At 39.2% G+C, this 18,840-nt stretch overlaps 1 protein-coding gene across 5 annotated transcripts in view; it reads left to right on the top strand.

Moving 5' to 3' along the window:
• The window catches only part of LOC126252883 (tRNA (cytosine(72)-C(5))-methyltransferase NSUN6), a 78,380-nt gene that overhangs the window by 41,292 nt on the left and 18,248 nt on the right, over positions 1-18,840 (top strand). For all 5 annotated transcript variants that reach the window (XM_049953847.1, XM_049953846.1, XM_049953848.1 and 2 more), the window contains 2 exons: positions 4,680-4,839; positions 17,797-17,995. In XM_049953847.1, coding sequence (XP_049809804.1) covers positions 4,680-4,839; positions 17,797-17,995 — 359 coding nt within the window. The remainder of the gene's footprint in view (positions 1-4,679; positions 4,840-17,796; positions 17,996-18,840) is intronic.

Raw genomic sequence — 18,840 nt, 5'->3', positions numbered from 1 at the left:
CTGCTGGATTTCTGGAATGGGGTCACTGTGCCAGAGTTTGTAAGTGGATGAAGGAGATAGACTGTGGTCTAGGGGTAGCGTCTTTGATTCATAATCAAAACGTCTTCGGTCCCGGGTTCGATCCCCGCCACTGCCTAAATTTTGATAAATAATCAGCATTAGCGGCTGAAGACTTCCGGCATAAGAAGTCAGCCTCATTCTGCCAACGGCCTTGTCAAAGAGGGCGGAGGAGCGGATAGAGGTTCAGGGCACTCTGTTGTCCTAGGGGTGGGAAATTGCCCCTAAAGGCGGAAGAATCAGCAATGATCAACGACATGAGGATGCAGAAGGCAATGGAAACCACTGCATTAAAGACACGTAACGTGTATCCACAGGACATGTGGCCTGTAATTGAAGAAGTGTCATGATGATCTCTCCGTTGGCAAAAGATTCCGGAATAGTCCCCCATTCGGATCTCCGGGAGGGGACTGCCAAGGGGGAGGTTACCACGAGGAAAAGATTGAATAATCAACGAAAGGATAACGTTCTACGAGTCGGGGCGTGGAATGTCAGAAGCTTGAATGTGGTAGGGAAACTAGAAAATCTGAAAAGGGAAATGCAAAGGCTCAATCTAGATATAGTAGGGGTCAGTGAAGTGAAGTGAAGTGGAAGGAAGACAAGGATTTCTGGTCAGATGAGTATCGGGTAATATCAACAGCAGCAAAAAATGGTATAACAGGTGTAGGATTCTTTATGAATAGGAAGGTAGGACAGAGGGTGTGTTACTGTGAACAGTTCAGTGACCAGGTTGTTCAAATCAGAATCGACAGCAGACCAACACCGACAACGATAGTTCAGGTATACATGCCGACGTTGCAAGCTGAAGATGAACAGATAGAGAAAGTATATGAGGATATTGAAAGGGTAATGCAGTATGTAAAGGGGGACGAAAATCTAATAGTCATGGGCGACTGGAATGCAGGTGTAGGGGAAGGAGTAGAAGAAAAGGTTACAGGAGAATATGGGCTTGGGACAAGGAATGAAAGAGGAGAAAGACTAATTGAGTTCTGTAACAAGTTTCAGCTAGTAATAGCGAATACCCTGTTCAAGAATCACAAGAGGAGGTGGTATACTTGGAAAAGGCCGGGAGATACGGGAAGATTTCAATTAGATTACATCATGGTCAGACAGAGATTCCGAAATCAGATACTGGACTGTAAGGCGTATCCAGGAGCAGATGTAGGCTCAGATCACAATATAGTAGTGATGAAGAGTAGGCTGAAGTTCAAGACATTAGTCAGGAAGAATCAATACGCAAAGAAGTGGGATACGGAAGTACTAAGGAATGACGAGATACGTTAGAAGTTCTCTAACGCTATAGATACAGCAATAAGGAATAGCGCAGTAGGCAGTACAGTTGAAGAGGAATGGACATCTCTAAAAAGGGCAATCACAGAAGTTGGGAAGGAAAACATAGGTACAAAGAAGGTAGCTGCGAAGAAACCATGGGTAACAGAAGAAATACTTCAGTTGATTGATGAAAGGAGGAAGTACAAACATGTTCCGGGAAAATCAGGAATACAGAAATACAAGTCGCTGAGGAATGAAATAAATAGGTAGTGCAGGGAAGCTAAGATGAAATGCCTGCAGGAAAAATGTGAAGACATCGAAAAAGATATGATTGTCAGAAGGACAGACTCAGCATACAGGAAAGTCAAAACAACCTTTGGTGACATTAAAAGCAACGGTGGTAACATTAAGAGTGCAGGTGACATTAAAAGCAACGGTGGTAACATTAAGAGTGCAACGGGAATTCCACTGTTAAATGCATAGGAGAGAGCAGATAGGTGGAAAGAATACATTGAAAGCCTCTATGAGGGTGAAGTTTTGTCTGATGTGATAGAAGAAGAAACAGGAGTCGATTTGGAAGAGATAGGGGATCCAGTATTAGAATCAGAATTTAAAAGAGCTTTGGAGGACTTACGGTCGAATAAGGCAGAAGGGATAGATAACATTCCATCAGAATTTCTAAAATCATTGGGGGAAGTGGCAACAAAACGACTATTCACGTTGGTGTGTAGAATATATGAGTATGGCAACATACCATCTGACTTTCAGAAAAGCGTCATCCACACAATTCCGAAGACGGCAAGAGCTGACAAGTGCGAGAATTATCGCACAATCAGCGTAACAGCTCATGCATCGAAGCTGCTTACAAGAATAATATACAGAAGAATGGAAAAGAAAATTGAGAATGCGCTAGGTGACGATCAGTTTGGCTTTAGGAAAAGTAAAGGGACGAGAGAGGCAATTCTGACGTTACGGCTAATAATGGAAGCAAGGCTAAAGAAAAATCAAGACACTTTCATAGGATTTGTCGACCTGGAAAAAACGTTCGACAATATAAAATGGTGCAAGCTGTTCGAGATTCTGAAAAAAGTAGGGGTAAGCTATAGGGAGAGACGGGTCATATACAATATGTACAACAACCAAGAGGTAATAATAAGAGTGGACGATCAAGAACGAAGTGCTCATATTAAGAAGGGTGTAAGACAAGGCTGTAGCCTTTCGCCACTACTCTTCAATCTGTACATCGAGGAAGCAATGATGGAAATAAAAGAAAGGTTCAGGAGTGGAATTAAAATACAAGGTGAAAGGATATCAATGATACAATTCGCTGATGACATTGCTATCCTGAGTGAAAGTGAAGAAGAATTAAATGATCTGCTGAACGGAATGAGCAGTCTAATGAGCACACAGTATGTTTTGAGAGTAAATCTGAGAAAGACGAAGGTAATGAGAAGTAGTAGAAATGAGAACAGCCAGAAACTTAACATCAGATTGATGGTCACGAAGTCAATGAAGTTAAGGAATTCTGCTACCCAGGCAGTAAAATAACCAATGACGGACGGAGCAAGGAGGACATCAAAAGCAGACTCGCTATGGCAAAAAAGGCATTTCTGGCCAAGATAAGTCTACTAATATCAAATACCGGCCTTAATTTGAGGAAGAAATTTCTGAGGATGTACGTCTGGAGTACAGCATTGTATGGTAGTGAAACATGGACTGTGGGAAAACCAGAACAGAAGAGAATCAAAGCATTTGAGATGTGGTGCTATAGACGAATGTTGAAAATTAGGTGGACTAATAAGGTAAGGAATGAGGAGGTTCTATGCAGAATCGGAGAGGAAAGGAATATGTGGAAAACACTGATAAGGAGAAGGGACAGGATGATAGGACATCTGCTAAGACATGAGGGAATGACTTCCATGGTACTAGAGGGAGCTGTAGAGGGCAAAAACTGTAGAGGAAGACAGAGATTGGAATATGTCAACCAAATAATTGAGGACGTAGGTTGCAAGTGCTACTCTGAGATGAAGAGGTTAGCACAGGAGAGGAATTCGTGGCGGGCCGCATCAAACCAGTCAGTAGACTGATGACCAAAAAATAAAACTGACAGCTGGTGGTGTTGTCCTACCAGGTACATCCGTGTATGCTGCACAGGCAGCATTTTACTTTCTCACCCCCTCCCCCACTCTGCTATCCCTCCCCCTCCCCATCCTAGCCAACTCCTTACCCCCTCCCCTCCCACGCAGTTGTTTCTCCCATCATGCACTGCTGCTCACAGTCTGGCCTCGACAGCCAGAGACTGTGGACATGTGTGTGTGAGTTGTGAAACATTCCACGTGGGAAAAATATATCTAAAAATAAAGATGCTGTTACTTACTAAACGAAAGCATTGGTATGTTGACAGGAGACAATAAAAAACACACAAACACACACACAAACGTTAAGCTTTTGCAACCCCAAGGTTGCTTCATCAGGAAAGAGGGAAGGAGAGGGAAAGACGAAAGAATGTGGGTTTTAAGGGAGTGGGTAAGGAGTCATTCCAATCCCGGGAGCGGAAAGACTTACCTTAGGGGGAAAAAGGGACATGTATACACTCGCGTGCGCACACACACACACACACACACACACACACACACACACACACACACACACACACACACACACACACACACACACACACACACACACACACATATACTGGTCTGTATATGTGTGGATGGATGTGTGTGTGTGTGTGTGTGTGTGTGTGTGTGTGTGTGTGTGTGTGTGTGTGTGTGTGTGTGTGCGTGCGTGCGTGCGTGTGCGTGCGTGCGTGCGTGTGCGAGTGTATACCTGTCCCTTTTTCCCCCTAAGGTAAGCATACTGACAGTGTGCTAGTATAACAGTTAGTGGAAAAAAGAGAAGCAGAGTAAAAATTTTAAGCAGCTCTCGAGCATTGCTCACCGCTGGCCACCTTTGCACAATCACAGTTTTTGGAGTTAAAATTAGGCATTCATATGAAGCCACATAGCAAAAGAAGAGACAGAAATCTAAATGGAATGATAAACATTGACTTTAATCAAAGGACTGAATTAAATATTTGCCGTACCATTGTTAGCTATCAATTTATATCTAGTGGTATAATTTTATTTCTGTAATAATTTCAACCTGACATCATATTTAACAATGTGTCCCTAAAATGTATTTATGAAGATGGCCGGATATTACTTGCTATATTTTTTAAAGCTTTTAACATGTGATGGCAAAATGTATGTATGTTAAAAGCCAATAAAAATGTAAATAAATGAATGAAATTGTATGATAAGTTCTTGTCTGGTGAAACACAATCATATTTGTCAATATTGTTTTAGGTACACAGATTGGAGATATTGTAAGTGTTTTTGCAGATGTCTCCAAAAATTGCAAGAAAGGTTTGCAGTGTGTCTATCCTGATGACCAGAAATATTTTGTTGGGAATGGTATTGTGAGGATGTCAAGAAGACAACTCTATGGCAAGGATGCTCAGCCAACGTAAGCAGTGATTTCATCACTTTAGACAAGAAGTGTTTGAGGGGATCTGTGAGTATGTTGCCACTAATAATTATACATTTGTCTTGATCATCAAAATGGTTTTATTAAGATTTCTGATAACATGTTTCCGGTTACTCCATTATCAAGTATGTGGCATATGAATACAGTGTAAGACAAAATTGAGAAATTTCTGTTATAATAAAGCAATGAAGCTGAGAAATGTAGTGTACCAGTGATCAAACTGGCTCAAGCAGCACAAGTTATAAGATAAACAATTTTTGTAAATAGGTGGAATTAGTAACAGTATCATAATGCCTACAACAGTGGGCGTATCTGTAATATGACAATGCTTATCACCTGTGTTATTCAACTTCCAGTTATATAAACATTTTATAACTACATTATGTTAATAAGGATGTAACTGTTACATTGAAAATCTGTTTGGATATGAGTGTAAGAAATGACCTTCATAGAATATCATTGTCTTCAAAGCTGCTAAGAATGTCACCCGAGCGAGGTGGCGCAGTGGTTAGACACTGGACTCGCATTCGGGAGGACGACGGTTCAATCCCGTCTCCAGCCATCCTGATTTAGGTTTTCCGTGATTTCCCTAAATCGTTTCAGGCAAATGCCGGGATGGTTCCTTTCAAAGGGTACGGCCGATTTCCTTCCCCATCCTTCCCTAACCCGAGCTAGCGCTCCGTCTCTAATGACCTCGTTGTCGACGGGACGTTAAAGAACACTAACATAACCAAGAATGTCACATCCAGTTGTATGCTTACTATATCAACACTACCTAGTAAGTGTTTTGATTTTTTTTTTTTTTTTTTTTAATTTATGAGAGAGTATTATGATTAGATTTTCATGTAATAGTGCTTTTAACGTTTTTGAAAATATACAAACAGCTTTTACATACATCGGTTACATTGTTATTAACAAAGTGCCACACCTTTTTTTATTAATTTTTTGGATAACTGTAAGTTCAATAATACAAGTACTTATTATAAGTGTTATCATATTGCAGATATTGAAAGGGCATGGCCGACATCCTTCCCCGTCCTTCCCTAATCCGACGAGACCGATGACCTCGCTGTCTGGTCTCCTCCCCCAAACAGCCATATTGCAGGTATGCCTGTTGTTCTAGGCATTATGCCACTGTCACTAATGCCACCTATTAGGAAAAATTGTTTTCCTTACGACATTTTGTACTGTCCGAGACAGTTTGCACATTGATGGTGTTGCAGAAGAATAGAAACGACTAAATAATTCGTATCAATTTAACTGTTTATTGTAATGTGCAGTGTTCAATTTCATCGTGTCAAGTGAGGCAGCACGTTGGTTAGCACACTGAACTCGCATTCTGAAGGATTTTTGTTCAAACTTACTTCTGGCCATTCAGATTTAGGTTTTCTGCGATTTCCGTAAATTGCTCCAGGCAAATGTTGGGATGGTTCCTGTGACAGGGCGCAGCAGGTTTCCTTTCCAATCCTTGAAGCAGTCTGAGCTTTTGCTCTCTCTCTCATAACCTTGGAGTTGAAATCATTCTTCCTTCCTTTTTCAGTTTTGTCTCACATTGTGTTCTTATGCTGCAAATCCAATGATGGGGCAACTCTAACACTTTATGAGAAGCTAAATAACAAATATTTGTCAACCAAGACAAGTGCATAATGATTAGTAAAAGGTGTATACAGTAACATAACTTATTTATACAGTCAGAAGCTTGTAATGATATCTTTCTACAATGAAATCCACATATTTCCACTATGTGTATTTCTTTCGTTATTATTATATTTGACTGACCAGGGTGGCACAATGGTTAATGCACTGGACCTATATTTGAGAGAAGTGGGAGTCAAATCTCCATTTGAATATCCCCATTTGACTTCCTTGGAATATTCTCATTTAGACATTCTGTGGTTTCCAAACATTCCTTAAGGCAATTGACAGGTCAGGATGGTTCTTTTGATAAGGATTTAACCAATTTCTTTCCCCATTTGTTCAAACCTGGGCTTGTGCTTACTCTCAAATGAATAATGATTGATGGGATGTTGAACACCTATCTTTCCTCCTCTCTCCTTTTAGTACGTATCAGATGAACATCTTTTTGTAGATAACTATATGTTGACTCCTCTGATACTATAATTAAACAATATTATTGTTTACAGCAGGACATTAGCAAACAGTCTTTTTTAAATAAACAGCAATCGAATGACAGCACTTTACATTTCAGTTAAACATGACAAAATAACTGCCAAAGAACCATTGTTCATTGTTTTGCATTCCTGAAACAGAAAGGATCGTATGTAACAGTGGTTATTGTTAGAGCTCTGAATTTGGACACATGTAAACCGCGCATACATAAACTCGTGTCCATATTTATGTATCTTAAGTATTATATCAAGAGTTGAGTGAAACAAGTGAGAAACATTTTGCATATGGTAAATATAAATGTTCAGTCATGTTTTGTGTTTGTGTGTTGGAATTAATGTTGCAAGCAATAAAGTAAATTTGGAATCAGATAAATATGCTTCAGATAAATCTATTGGTAACCAAAGAGTAACTGAACGAGCTGCAGAGTAGAACTGCTGCAGCAGCTGGTGGAGAGTAAAATGATGAAAAGTAGATGCCTTTGTCTGTTTGTTGAATTTCAAGTAAAAATCAAAAGGACTCTAAAAAAGTTTGTTATAGTCTTGTAAACTTTTGAGAGTAACTACACTCTTGAGTTTCATACTAGTTGCAACTACCTAGCTTTATAGGGTTATATGATGTCATGTGACAATGTAGTGCAATAATTGGCACCTGTGACTCAAATGGGAATCTAAAAAAATTCACATTTGAATTTATTTGAAGGTAACAAGAAGTTTAAGTTATTTCTTGGAAATACACTGACGGAAAAAAAAAAAAAAATAAATGATAACACCCAGAAGGAGTTGTGCAATGTAAATGAAAGTTGGTAGGTGTATTTCTGCATGTTTTACCAATGCCTCTTCTTTTAGTCGTCTTCTTGCTAGTCCTGGCTTCTTGAGATCCCTTTATGAAGAGACATGGTATATCAAGTTCCGTAGTGATACAATGAAGTTACGCAACACTTGGTGAGTTAACTTTTGGAACTGCCAGTTTATTGGCATTTATGGAAAGAAAAACACTCTCATACTCTCATGTGGTCACATGTAATATTTTGTGTGTGTAATGGGACTTACTGCATCGCAAATCTTTCTGATAAATTAATTAAGCTGCATTAAAGTGTTGCTAGGCAATGTAATCAACACAGTGATACGTATCTCAATTAGAACTGAATCTCTATATTTTAAATAAACTTTCAGTTCATTTTTGTCAAAATCAGTACTTGTCTCAAAATTAACTTCCAACTCAGTGCATTAAGTTCAAGCGTATTGGCAAATATTGTATGTGATTTACAGGACAGCTCAATTATGCACTTGTAACATATTTTAAATTGAGCGTGCGAGTTTCAGTTTTCCCAAATAGGCTAAATGTGTCTTTTGTAATAACGTGATCTCACGTAAAGTCTAACTGGAACTGGATTTGTGTCCATCCGAGTCAAAATCATAAAAAATAAAATTCAGTGGACAGGTTAATGAACTGTACGTGCACACTTTTGCACTCTTAAGTGATAACTCATCTCACAATAAAAGCCACATATAAATTCACATTTTTTTATGCATACAAAAATCAAAACACCTTTATATTCAACAGATAAATTATGGCATGTAATTACTAATTAAACATTTCCGATTCTGAATAAACATCAAGAACTTGTATTTCATAATCAATAAAATTTATTGTCTGAGAGAAACTATTAGTTTACTAAAACAGATTCAGATTACAGTCAACTGATGTCTGGACGATGATGTCACGAATCGACACTTGCTTGGAATGAAAGAAATGCCTGTACTGAAAAATACTGTCCATTGCATGATTTACTGACTCTTACGACAAAATTGATACCCCTGGTATCGCTACCCTGCCCCCCCAGTCTGTAATGTTCCAATAAGATCCAAGATGTTACAGGATTCACTGGAGCTTGCTAGGGTGATATTCTGTGCTGTTATACCTTAATTTAGGCATTCCAAGATTCATATCACAAGTTGTAACATACACTTTACATCAAATTTTACATGAGTAATTGTAAATGGGGGCCTAACAGAAATTGCCCATTCAAATGAATCTCCAAAAGTCAATGAATTTGTTTGAATTTCACTTTTTAACATGATACACTTTACACTCACTATACAACACACACACACACACACACACACACACACACACACACACACACAACACTTCACTATTTGATGAGAAGATGTTTCAGCGGGCTGCACAAGGCTGGGATTGCAGCCAGTTCCTATAGAAAATGGACGGAACTGTGATGACCACTGAGCCATATAAGCAGCCATAGTCGGCTCAGTCATCTTCTTCTTTCTTGCTTTCCAAACGAGCCGCGTACAGCGTCGGGTTGAACGACATATCTGCTGGTATCATCATCTCTGCTTCTCAACTGCGTGTCTCGCGAGTCTCTCTGGAGCAAGTGTTGTGTCCTCACCTGATATTGTTTTGTCAGCAGAAAAACAAAGTGAATGCACAATTATTCCATTTCATTTGCGAATGTGTTTCATAATTTGTTTAATAAAGATTGTTTTCCTGAAATTTGGATTACAGCATTCGTTGTCTGTTTCATGGCCTGAAGTCGCTTACTGCAGACCGGCAATATTCTCGTCGATGTGTGCATCGTGATGTTCCGCTATCTTTAAAAGGTTTATTGTTATAAAAAAGCATGCTATAGATCTGCTTGTGTGCCTTTCCCTTATTGCGCAGATTTGCGTTCTTCATCATAAACACTGCAAGTATGGATCATCAGTATTTGTTTTGGTGCATATTTTCGTTGTTGTTGTTGTAGGTGTATACATTGTCATCCAATATTGAAGTTTGTTCCGACACATAATTTTCCTCGGTTTATATTAGACAATGGTCCTTCTATCTTCCTACCACCATACCTTCATGAGATTTGTATTCAGTTTCCTTACCATAATGGTTATTGGTTCATCATGAGATAATTTCCAAGAATAATTGCGATCGTAAATTGATCTTGCGACTCTGGTGGCGGGCAGTATGAGTATGTTTACAGTGGTCACTACAGCAACGACAACATAAGAGCATTACAAAAATACTTGTAATTACAAAGGAGACAACTTACCTTGCTCATCGTCGGTTTTGTCATCATGTAAAAGGCCATTATGCTGGTCTGGATGGATAATTTGGAAGAGTCAAACCATGTATTCTTCCTTTTACTCGTTCATTTTCTTCACTGTCCACAATGAAATTGTAACGGTATTTCAGCATTGAAACTGTTCTTACTAAGTTTTACACACCTCGCACCACCACTGTCTATACAGTCTCTCCTTTTGTCATCCGGTAGTACTCCATATTTGCTACAAAAAGTCTAACAATTTTCTGTGGGGGATAGGCATGGAATTAGAATTTTCCATCTGAGAGAATCTGCCGAAGAAACATCAAGAACACCAGACATCCCACTCACTACCGACATAAATTGTCTGGGTTTCCCTAACAACTCACAAATAATTCCCAGAGGTATGTAATTTAGAGCAACTAAGGGAACGACGGAAAACAGATAAAAATTACGATCACAAATAATTGATCATAACGCCAGCAGAGTTGCACGATCGATTTACGATCACACATGTATTGTTTGGACCACGTGACTTCGACAGGCAATCATTCTTGGAAATTTTCCATTGTAAAATTCAAATAATTATTTCCATGTGTTTTGTATCATACTTTCATTGCCTTCAATACATGGCTTTTTTAATTATTTTTTAATTTTTTAAAATTATGTTTTCCAGATAGTAAAGTCGGTTAGACAGTTACATCAGCTCCTTTTTTATTCCTTTCTCATATTTCCTCCAGCTTTGATCATGCCCATTACACACACATGAAATATACTTTCTACCATTAATTCATATAAAATTCCTTCAACAGTTCATGAACATAAAATACTTATGCCTCTAGGATAGCATTCTTTCAAACTTAACTAACCACCCTGAAGTCAGTTAATCTTGCTTTCTATTGTTCTTCAATCTATTCACTCTTTTTTTTTCTCTTTTCAGAAATTATCTTTTCTGTGAACTTTTTCATTTCAATCTTCTTGAATTATATTATTGTGGTGTGTTTGTCATAATACATACATTATATTTAATAATAACTGAATAAGATAATCCTCCTAACTATATATGAAATAATGAACAAAATAATACATCTTGTAGCTCATCGTGTGGCTCAAGTCTAATATCGGTGTCCTGTTAGTAAATACTCTTCTCATTGATAATATTTCTTTCTCTCTGTGTGGTGGAATACACCTTTTATCACATCAGAATCACAGTCGGCAAGTATATAACTTCCTTCATGGGGAATTTGTATTATTCTGTATGGTCCAGTATATAAATACTGCCATTTCTTATTTAACTTTTTCTTTATCAAGGCCTTTGGATGGTTTCTCAACAATATTTCTTCTCCAACAGAATAGGTTATTATCTTCTGTACATTTTTATCAGATTTTGCTTTTCATAATTGAGCATGAAGTTGTAGATTTAAGTAAACTTTCAAGATGTCCTCAAGGGATGTCAGGAAGCGGGCACAACAGATTTTCTGAATTAACTCATCCAAATTCTCAGGTATTGTCTGTACTGGTATGATTATCTTGTTTATCTCTCTGGTGTCGAGAACTAATCTGGCGTCACAGTTGACTTTGAGGACCACCAAAAAAGGGCTACAATTTTCAGTATGAGGGGCTCTATAATTCCACACTCTAACATTTTGTTAATTTCTTTCTTGACTGCCTCTCTCTTTGACCAAGGAACAGAATAGGAAGTACAACAAAAAGATTCATAAGGATACGTCTTAACGTCGTATTCGAAACCTTTGATTATTCTGGGACGTTTGCTAAATATGGGCAGATAATTATGTAACAAGCAACACAAATCTTCTTGTTGACTTGCAGATAGGTATTCGGATTCAGAGATTTTCTCCTGAAGTGTAACTTGACTTATTTCTTCTCCAGTATATTCAATATAGAAAATATCATCAACTAAATTACAGTCAGTACCAATATAGCTAACCATTAACTTCATGCAATACTGATCCAGGACTACTTTGCCCTTTATCACAGAGACTGTCAAAATGTCGCCATCGGAGTCCAAGGTACGTGTTCCTCCTTTTAAATTGATGACTGCTCCAGCATCACACAAAAAATCTAGACCCCAAACACATTGTACGGTCATTCTTGAAACAATTAAGAAGGTACTTTCTATTGAAGCCCCCTGCATCATGATGTTGACTTGTGCCTGCTTTGAGACCTTTTGTGCTTTTGCACTAAATGCTCCAGATACAGTACATGCAGTAACAGGAAATGTAAGCACTTTTGCTCCTCGGCTAATTTGTTTGAAACAATTGCGTCATTACGCTAATGGTTGCACCAGGATCAATCAAAATTTCAACATCAATACTATTTATTACTGCTTGAACTGCTGCCTGCAAAATTCATCCACACTTATTCGAAATGTAAGGTGTTTCTTCAATTAGTTCCTCCCTCAGGTCCAGATCGTCATTATACACTAAATTTAGTATTAATTGTTCTTCCCACTCAACTTTTAAGTTATCAAATTTCTCATTTAATTGTCTAGTATCCTCTATAAGTGACTCGAACTTGTTTTTGATTGAGTAAACCCATTTGGATGTCGAATTTTTCAGTTTGGGAATCAAATATAGCATCAATATTCTCATTTTGGGTATCACACTTCTCATATAAATGTCACATATTTTCAGTTAACTGACGTTGCATACTCACCATGAATTTAGTAATCATATCATCTTTAATCTCTGTAACATTTGATGTAAGATTCACACTTTCCTGTGTAATTTTGGTATTTATAGACTCCTGTACATTACTATTTCTACTTGTACTTGGGTCTGCTTCTACTGTCACCTCCACACCAATGACATTATTATCACTTGAATTATGTGATTGCTGTACTACATTTATTACATTTGGGACTCCTTCACCAAGATTTTCCTCACTCAAATTATGCGATTGCTGTTCCATAATTGGTTCCTGAGTTACCTCCTCATGAGGATTATATCCACTTTTACTCCCCTCACCCATCACTTCCAAACTCTGGGTTGCATTATCTCGTGCTCTCCTTGTTCGGGTATACATTTTCCCTAATATTTTATACACAGTTAAAATATCAGTACCTACACAACACACAAAATGATTGTATATCTTTTATACTATGTCTATCCTACCCATACCTACAAGTATCACACGTTAGCTGTGTCTTTCCAACGGGTTGAAGCTCATGCCTTGGGCCTGAAGTTATTAGTATATCCTTTTCAGGACCCACATTGGGCACCAAATATTTTACCGATGCCTCTTCTTTTAGTCATCATCTTGTTTGTTCCAGCTTCTTGACAGCTATTGATGAAGAGAGATGATATAATAAGTTCCATAGTGATACAATGAAGTTACGCAACAGTTGGTGATTTAATTTTTGGAACTGCCGGTTTATTGGCATTTATGGAAAGAAAAACACTCTCATACTCTCGTGCAGTCACGTGTAACATTTTGTGTGCGTAATGGGACTTACTGCATCACAAATCTTTCTGATAAATTAATTAAGCTGCATTAAAGTGTTGCTAGGCAATGTAATCAACACAGTGATACATGTCTCAATTAGAACTGAACCTCAATATTTTAAATAAACTTTCGGTTCATTTTTGTGAAAATCAGTCTCAAAATTAACTTCCAACTCAGTGAATTGAGTCCAAGCGCATTGGCAAATACTGTATGCAATTTACATGACATCTCAATTATGCACTGGCGTGTAACGTATTTTAAATCGAGTGCGTAAGTTTCACTTTTCCCTAAAGGGCTAAACGTCTCTTTTGTAATAATGTGATCTCGCGTAAAGTCTAACTGGATCTGGATTTGTGTCCATCTGAGTCAAAATCGTACAAAAAATTAAATTCAGCACACAGGTCAACGAACTGTACGTGTGCACTGTTGCAGCCTTAAGTGACAACTCATCTCAGAGTAAAAGCTGCACATAAATTCACAGTTTTTTATGCATACAAAAATCAGAACATCTTTATATTAAACATGTAAATTATGGCATGTAATTACTAATTAAACATTTCCGATTCCGAATAAATGTCAAGAATTTGTATTTCATAATCAATAAAATTTATCGTCTGAAAGAAACTATTAGTTTGCTAAAACGGATTCAGATTACAGTTAACTCGTGTCTGGACGATGACATCATGAATCGACACTTGCTTGGAATGAACGAAATACCTGTACTGAAAAATAGTGTCCGTTGAGTGGTTTACTGACTTTTACAGCAAATTTGGTACCCCTTGCATCACTACAATGTGAAAAATGATGTCTATTCAAATTTGTGTCGTTTGCATACGAGTCGCCCTAATACCGCCACTATGAGGATGCAAATCAGATTTGCTGTAAATACGCGCTAAAATGGTCATGGGCATTACACACCTTTGAGACTGGATGCAGTGAGTTGATACTAGTCCAGAATGTCTTTAAGATGACAAAAACTCCATTATCGGTACCTCACTGGCTTTGAACAATGTCGTGTAATAGGGATACGAGAATGCTAGATGTTCCTTTCACAGTATTGCAGGAAGACTTGGCAGGAATGTAACCACTGTACTTGATTGCGGGCAGTAGTGGTCACAAAAAGATACATTTGCAAGAAGAATGATCTCCGGACAACCACATGATGCTACCGAGATGGAAGACCATTGTGTTGGATGTATGGCTGTAGTGCATCGTACTGTATCTGCAGCAGCAATTTGAGCAGCAGTTGGCACCAAAGTGGCACACTGAACTATTAGAAATTGGTTACATCAAGGACAGGTGCAAGCCATATGCCCTGTAAATTGTATTCCAATGACCCCACACCCATTTACACATCTCTGTACTTGAATATGTTTGCATATATCAGTTTCTTTGGCACTTCAATGTATGTTACCTAGAGTCAACGCCTCCAGCCAATTGTCCATAATCTAACTTCCCATGCCAATGATACCAACCACTTCCTTTACTGACTCTCGACCATCCCCACCCCTTCACCTCCTGGATCCCTACTCATCACTGTTGATGCCACCTCCCTATACACCAACATCCTTCATGACCATGGTCTTACCATTGTAGAACACTACCTTTGCCAATGTCTTAACCACAATTACTTCCCCTTTGAAGGAAGCATATAAAAACAAATCCGTGGCATTACCATGGGAACGTGCATGGCACGCTCCTATGCCACAGTGTTTATGGGCCATCTAGAGGAGACCTTCCTAGCCTCCCTAAACACCAAACCCCTAGTGTAGTTCAGGTGCATTGATGATATCTTCATGATCTGGGCTCAGTGCCAAGACACCCTATCTTCATTCCTTCACAACTTCAACACCTTCTTTCCCATCTGCTTCACCTGGTTCTCCTCAATCCAGTGTGCCCACCTTTGTAGACATTGATGTCCACGTCTCTGATGGCTCCACATACAACTATGTCAACTTTAAAACCACCAACAGTAACTGCATTTCGACACAAACCAAAAATCCCTCCTGTACAGCCTGGTCACCCACAGATGGCGTATCTGCTGACAAGAACTCGCTCACCCAGTATGCTGAGGGCCTCACTAAGGCATTACAGACAGGCACTATCTCCAGACCCAGTCTGCAAACAGTTCTCCTGTACCATAACCCCTCATACTTGAATCCTCCAACCACTCTCAAGAACCAGCCACAAAGGAGTGGCCCCTTCATTACCCAATACCACCCCGAAGTGGAACAACCGAACCACATCCTTTGCCAGGGCTTTGATTACCTATCCTCATGCCCTGAAATGAGAGGCACCCTATTTGAGATCCTTCCTGCCCCTCCTAAAGTGGTGTTCTGTCACCCACCCAATTTCCGTAACATCCTAGTCCATCCTTATGCCACTCTCATTCCCAACCTCTTGCACAATGATCATATCCAAGTGGAAGACCCAGGTGCAAGACCTTCCCAATCCACCCACCCATCACTTCCTATTCCAGTTCTGTCACAGATTTATCCTACCACATCATGGACCGGGCCACCTGTGAAAGCATCCATGTCATTTACCAACTGTGCTGTAGTCATTGCACAACTTTTTATATTGGTATGAGTACCAACCAGCTGTCTACCAAGATGAACAGCCATCACCAAACTGTGGCCAAGAACAAAGTACACTGCCATGTGGCAAAATGTGCAGCTGAACATAAAATGCTTGATTTTAATGGCTACTTTACTACCCGAGTTGTGCAGATCCTCCCCTCCACCACCAGCTCCCGTACTGGCCTCAACCTACAGTAACATACTGCCCCTACGCCCTCCACCCAAAGGTTTCCATCCCCTCTGTCCTCTCACCGCCGCCCTCTTTATTTGCACCCTCTGCCAATGCACTCACCCATCTTTCCCCACTCCTTTCCTTTTTTGCTCCTTTTCTCCCAATTACCCTGCCTCATAGCCTGCACCTGTTGTCATTCCAGCCCCTCCACACACTGCCAGACAGCGTTCCTCTCTCTCCCTACCTCTACACTACTATCCCTTCCCCTTCCTCACCCCCTCCATATTTCTGCTTCCATACCACATGATAGTTGCATTCTGGCCCGAGCTTCTGGAGTTGGCAGTTATGTGTGCGTGGGGTGTGCTTGCTTGTGTGTATGAATGATGTGTGTTTCTTTTTTGCTGATCAAGGCTGTGGCTGAAAGCAGTATGTAAGTGTCTATTAATTTTGTCTGGCTGCAATTTAATGTGCCATCTTTACAGTAAGTAGCAATCTAACTTCTCCTACTTTGTTCATACTCCTACCTGGAGTTTCCAGTTTGAGTTTACCTAGACAGATGTATTCCCAGAATTTCATTACTCTACCTTAATTATTTCTTGGTGCTGTGATTTTTTTATGTCAGTGTATTTGTTGCCAAATTATTCTAATGCAGAGTAATATTTTCAGTTTTACAAGTTGCAGCCATGAGAATTGGAGATTAGACTAACAGTAAGACACCAGTACTTACTATACAGATTGCTGTTCATAGGACAGTGTGTGTACAATTTCAGAGAATGCTAATGACAGTAAACTAGGAGGTTTTAAGCCCCACAGTGCTGATTCTCATATAAAAGTGTGTGTACCAAATTTGGTCGAAATCAATCCAGTAGTTAGGAGGAGATGCTGGACATACACACACCAACCGAGGTGGCGCAGTGGTTAGCACACTGGACTCACATTTGGGAATACGATGGTTCAAACCCACTTCTGGCCATCCAGATTTAAATTTTCCGTGATTTCCCTAAATCGCTCCAGGCAAATGCCAGGATGGTACCTTTGAAAGGGAGTGGCCAAATTCATTCCATATCCTTGATACAATCTGATCTTGTGCTCATCTGTAATGACCTCGATGTCGACAGGATGTTAAACCCAAAATTCCTTCCTTCGGACACACGTGCATGTGCGCACCACGCTTACACACACACACACACACTCACACTCACACTCATTCACTCACTTCCCAATGTCCCCTCTCACCAACCTTCTTCCCCTCTCTAAGCATATATTTTTGAACTTTTAATCTATGTCATAAAATTATTTGATTAACATACTGTTAGCAGAATGCTCATAAGAGCAATTTTCCTTTAAATATTGATGTAATATTATGTATTCTGCCCATCTGTTGGTAGTGATTTAATACCTAAGAATACTAGGTCATCAATAAAGTTACAGTGACTAATTATAGTAATTTTTAAGTTGCTTTGGTTGAAAAATTGCTTCTGTTAACATGACTTTGGGAAAGAATTGTGGTTTATACAATGTGCTTCTTTGTCATTCAGTGGAGTGGCTGTAAGGATGCTGTCTCGTCCTTCAGGGTGTCCCTCTGTTCCATCACTTTTGGGTATGGCAATCCTGCAGAACCTGCCATCAATACTTACATGTCATGCACTGGATCTTTCACCAGGGCATTATGTTCTTGATTGCTGTGCCGCTCCTGGGAACAAAACATTGCACATAGCAAGTTTGATGAATGATAAGGTGAGGGAAGTTGTGTTGTGTGTGTGTGTGTGTGTGTGTGTGTGTGTGAGAGAGAGAGAGAGAGAGAGAGAGAGAGAGAGAGAGAGAGAGAGAGATGGATGTTTTTTTTTTTTTTTGTATTGTTGTTATTCCATCCTAGATTTTCCATTGATTGATTTCACCTTGGTGAATATGTTGGATTATGCTAACATCTCTAGTGTATTAGGCAATGCAAACAGGAAACTCCATCCTAGATTTTCCATTGATTGATTTCACCTTGGTGAATATGTTGGATTATGCTAACATCTCTAGTGTATTAGGCAATGCAAACAGGAAACTGTGGAAACACAGGTTTTAAAACTTATCTTTATCAATTGAATGAACCTTTTTCAAACAGAGATCTTTCTGAAATGTTAGAAATATCTCGATTCTGGTCCATTTATAGACTTCCAAGAAAGATATGATAAAGTAGAGCCTCACTAATCCATCCTCGGATGGCCCAACTTCTCGCATGCAAATAGTCCGACCATTCCATTTATTGTGTTTGTTTACATACACGGGCCACTGCTACAGTCAGTTAACTAAATGTAAACATGTGATACTGTCTTTAGTGGAGAAACTGAAAGTTCTTGAAAGGTTAGATAAAGGTGAGTATCTTCAAAGCAGTAGAGAAACTCTTTAAAGTCAGACAGTGATGACTGATAATGAGAAAGGACTGAAAGTACACAAGACTTTGAAAAAGCCTAAAAGTGAAATTCTATATAATGCTTTTTGGACATTGTTTGAGCAGGAGAGAAGAATAGGAACTCCATTGTATGGACCAATCATAAAAGAAAAGGCACTGGTTTTGTATGAAAAATTAGATG

Source organism: Schistocerca nitens, chromosome 4, assembly GCF_023898315.1.
Source record: "Schistocerca nitens isolate TAMUIC-IGC-003100 chromosome 4, iqSchNite1.1, whole genome shotgun sequence".
Taxonomy (NCBI): domain Eukaryota; kingdom Metazoa; phylum Arthropoda; class Insecta; order Orthoptera; family Acrididae; genus Schistocerca; species Schistocerca nitens.
The sequence above is the reverse complement of the archived record's forward strand: the minus strand, read 5'-3'. Positions and strand labels throughout refer to the sequence as shown.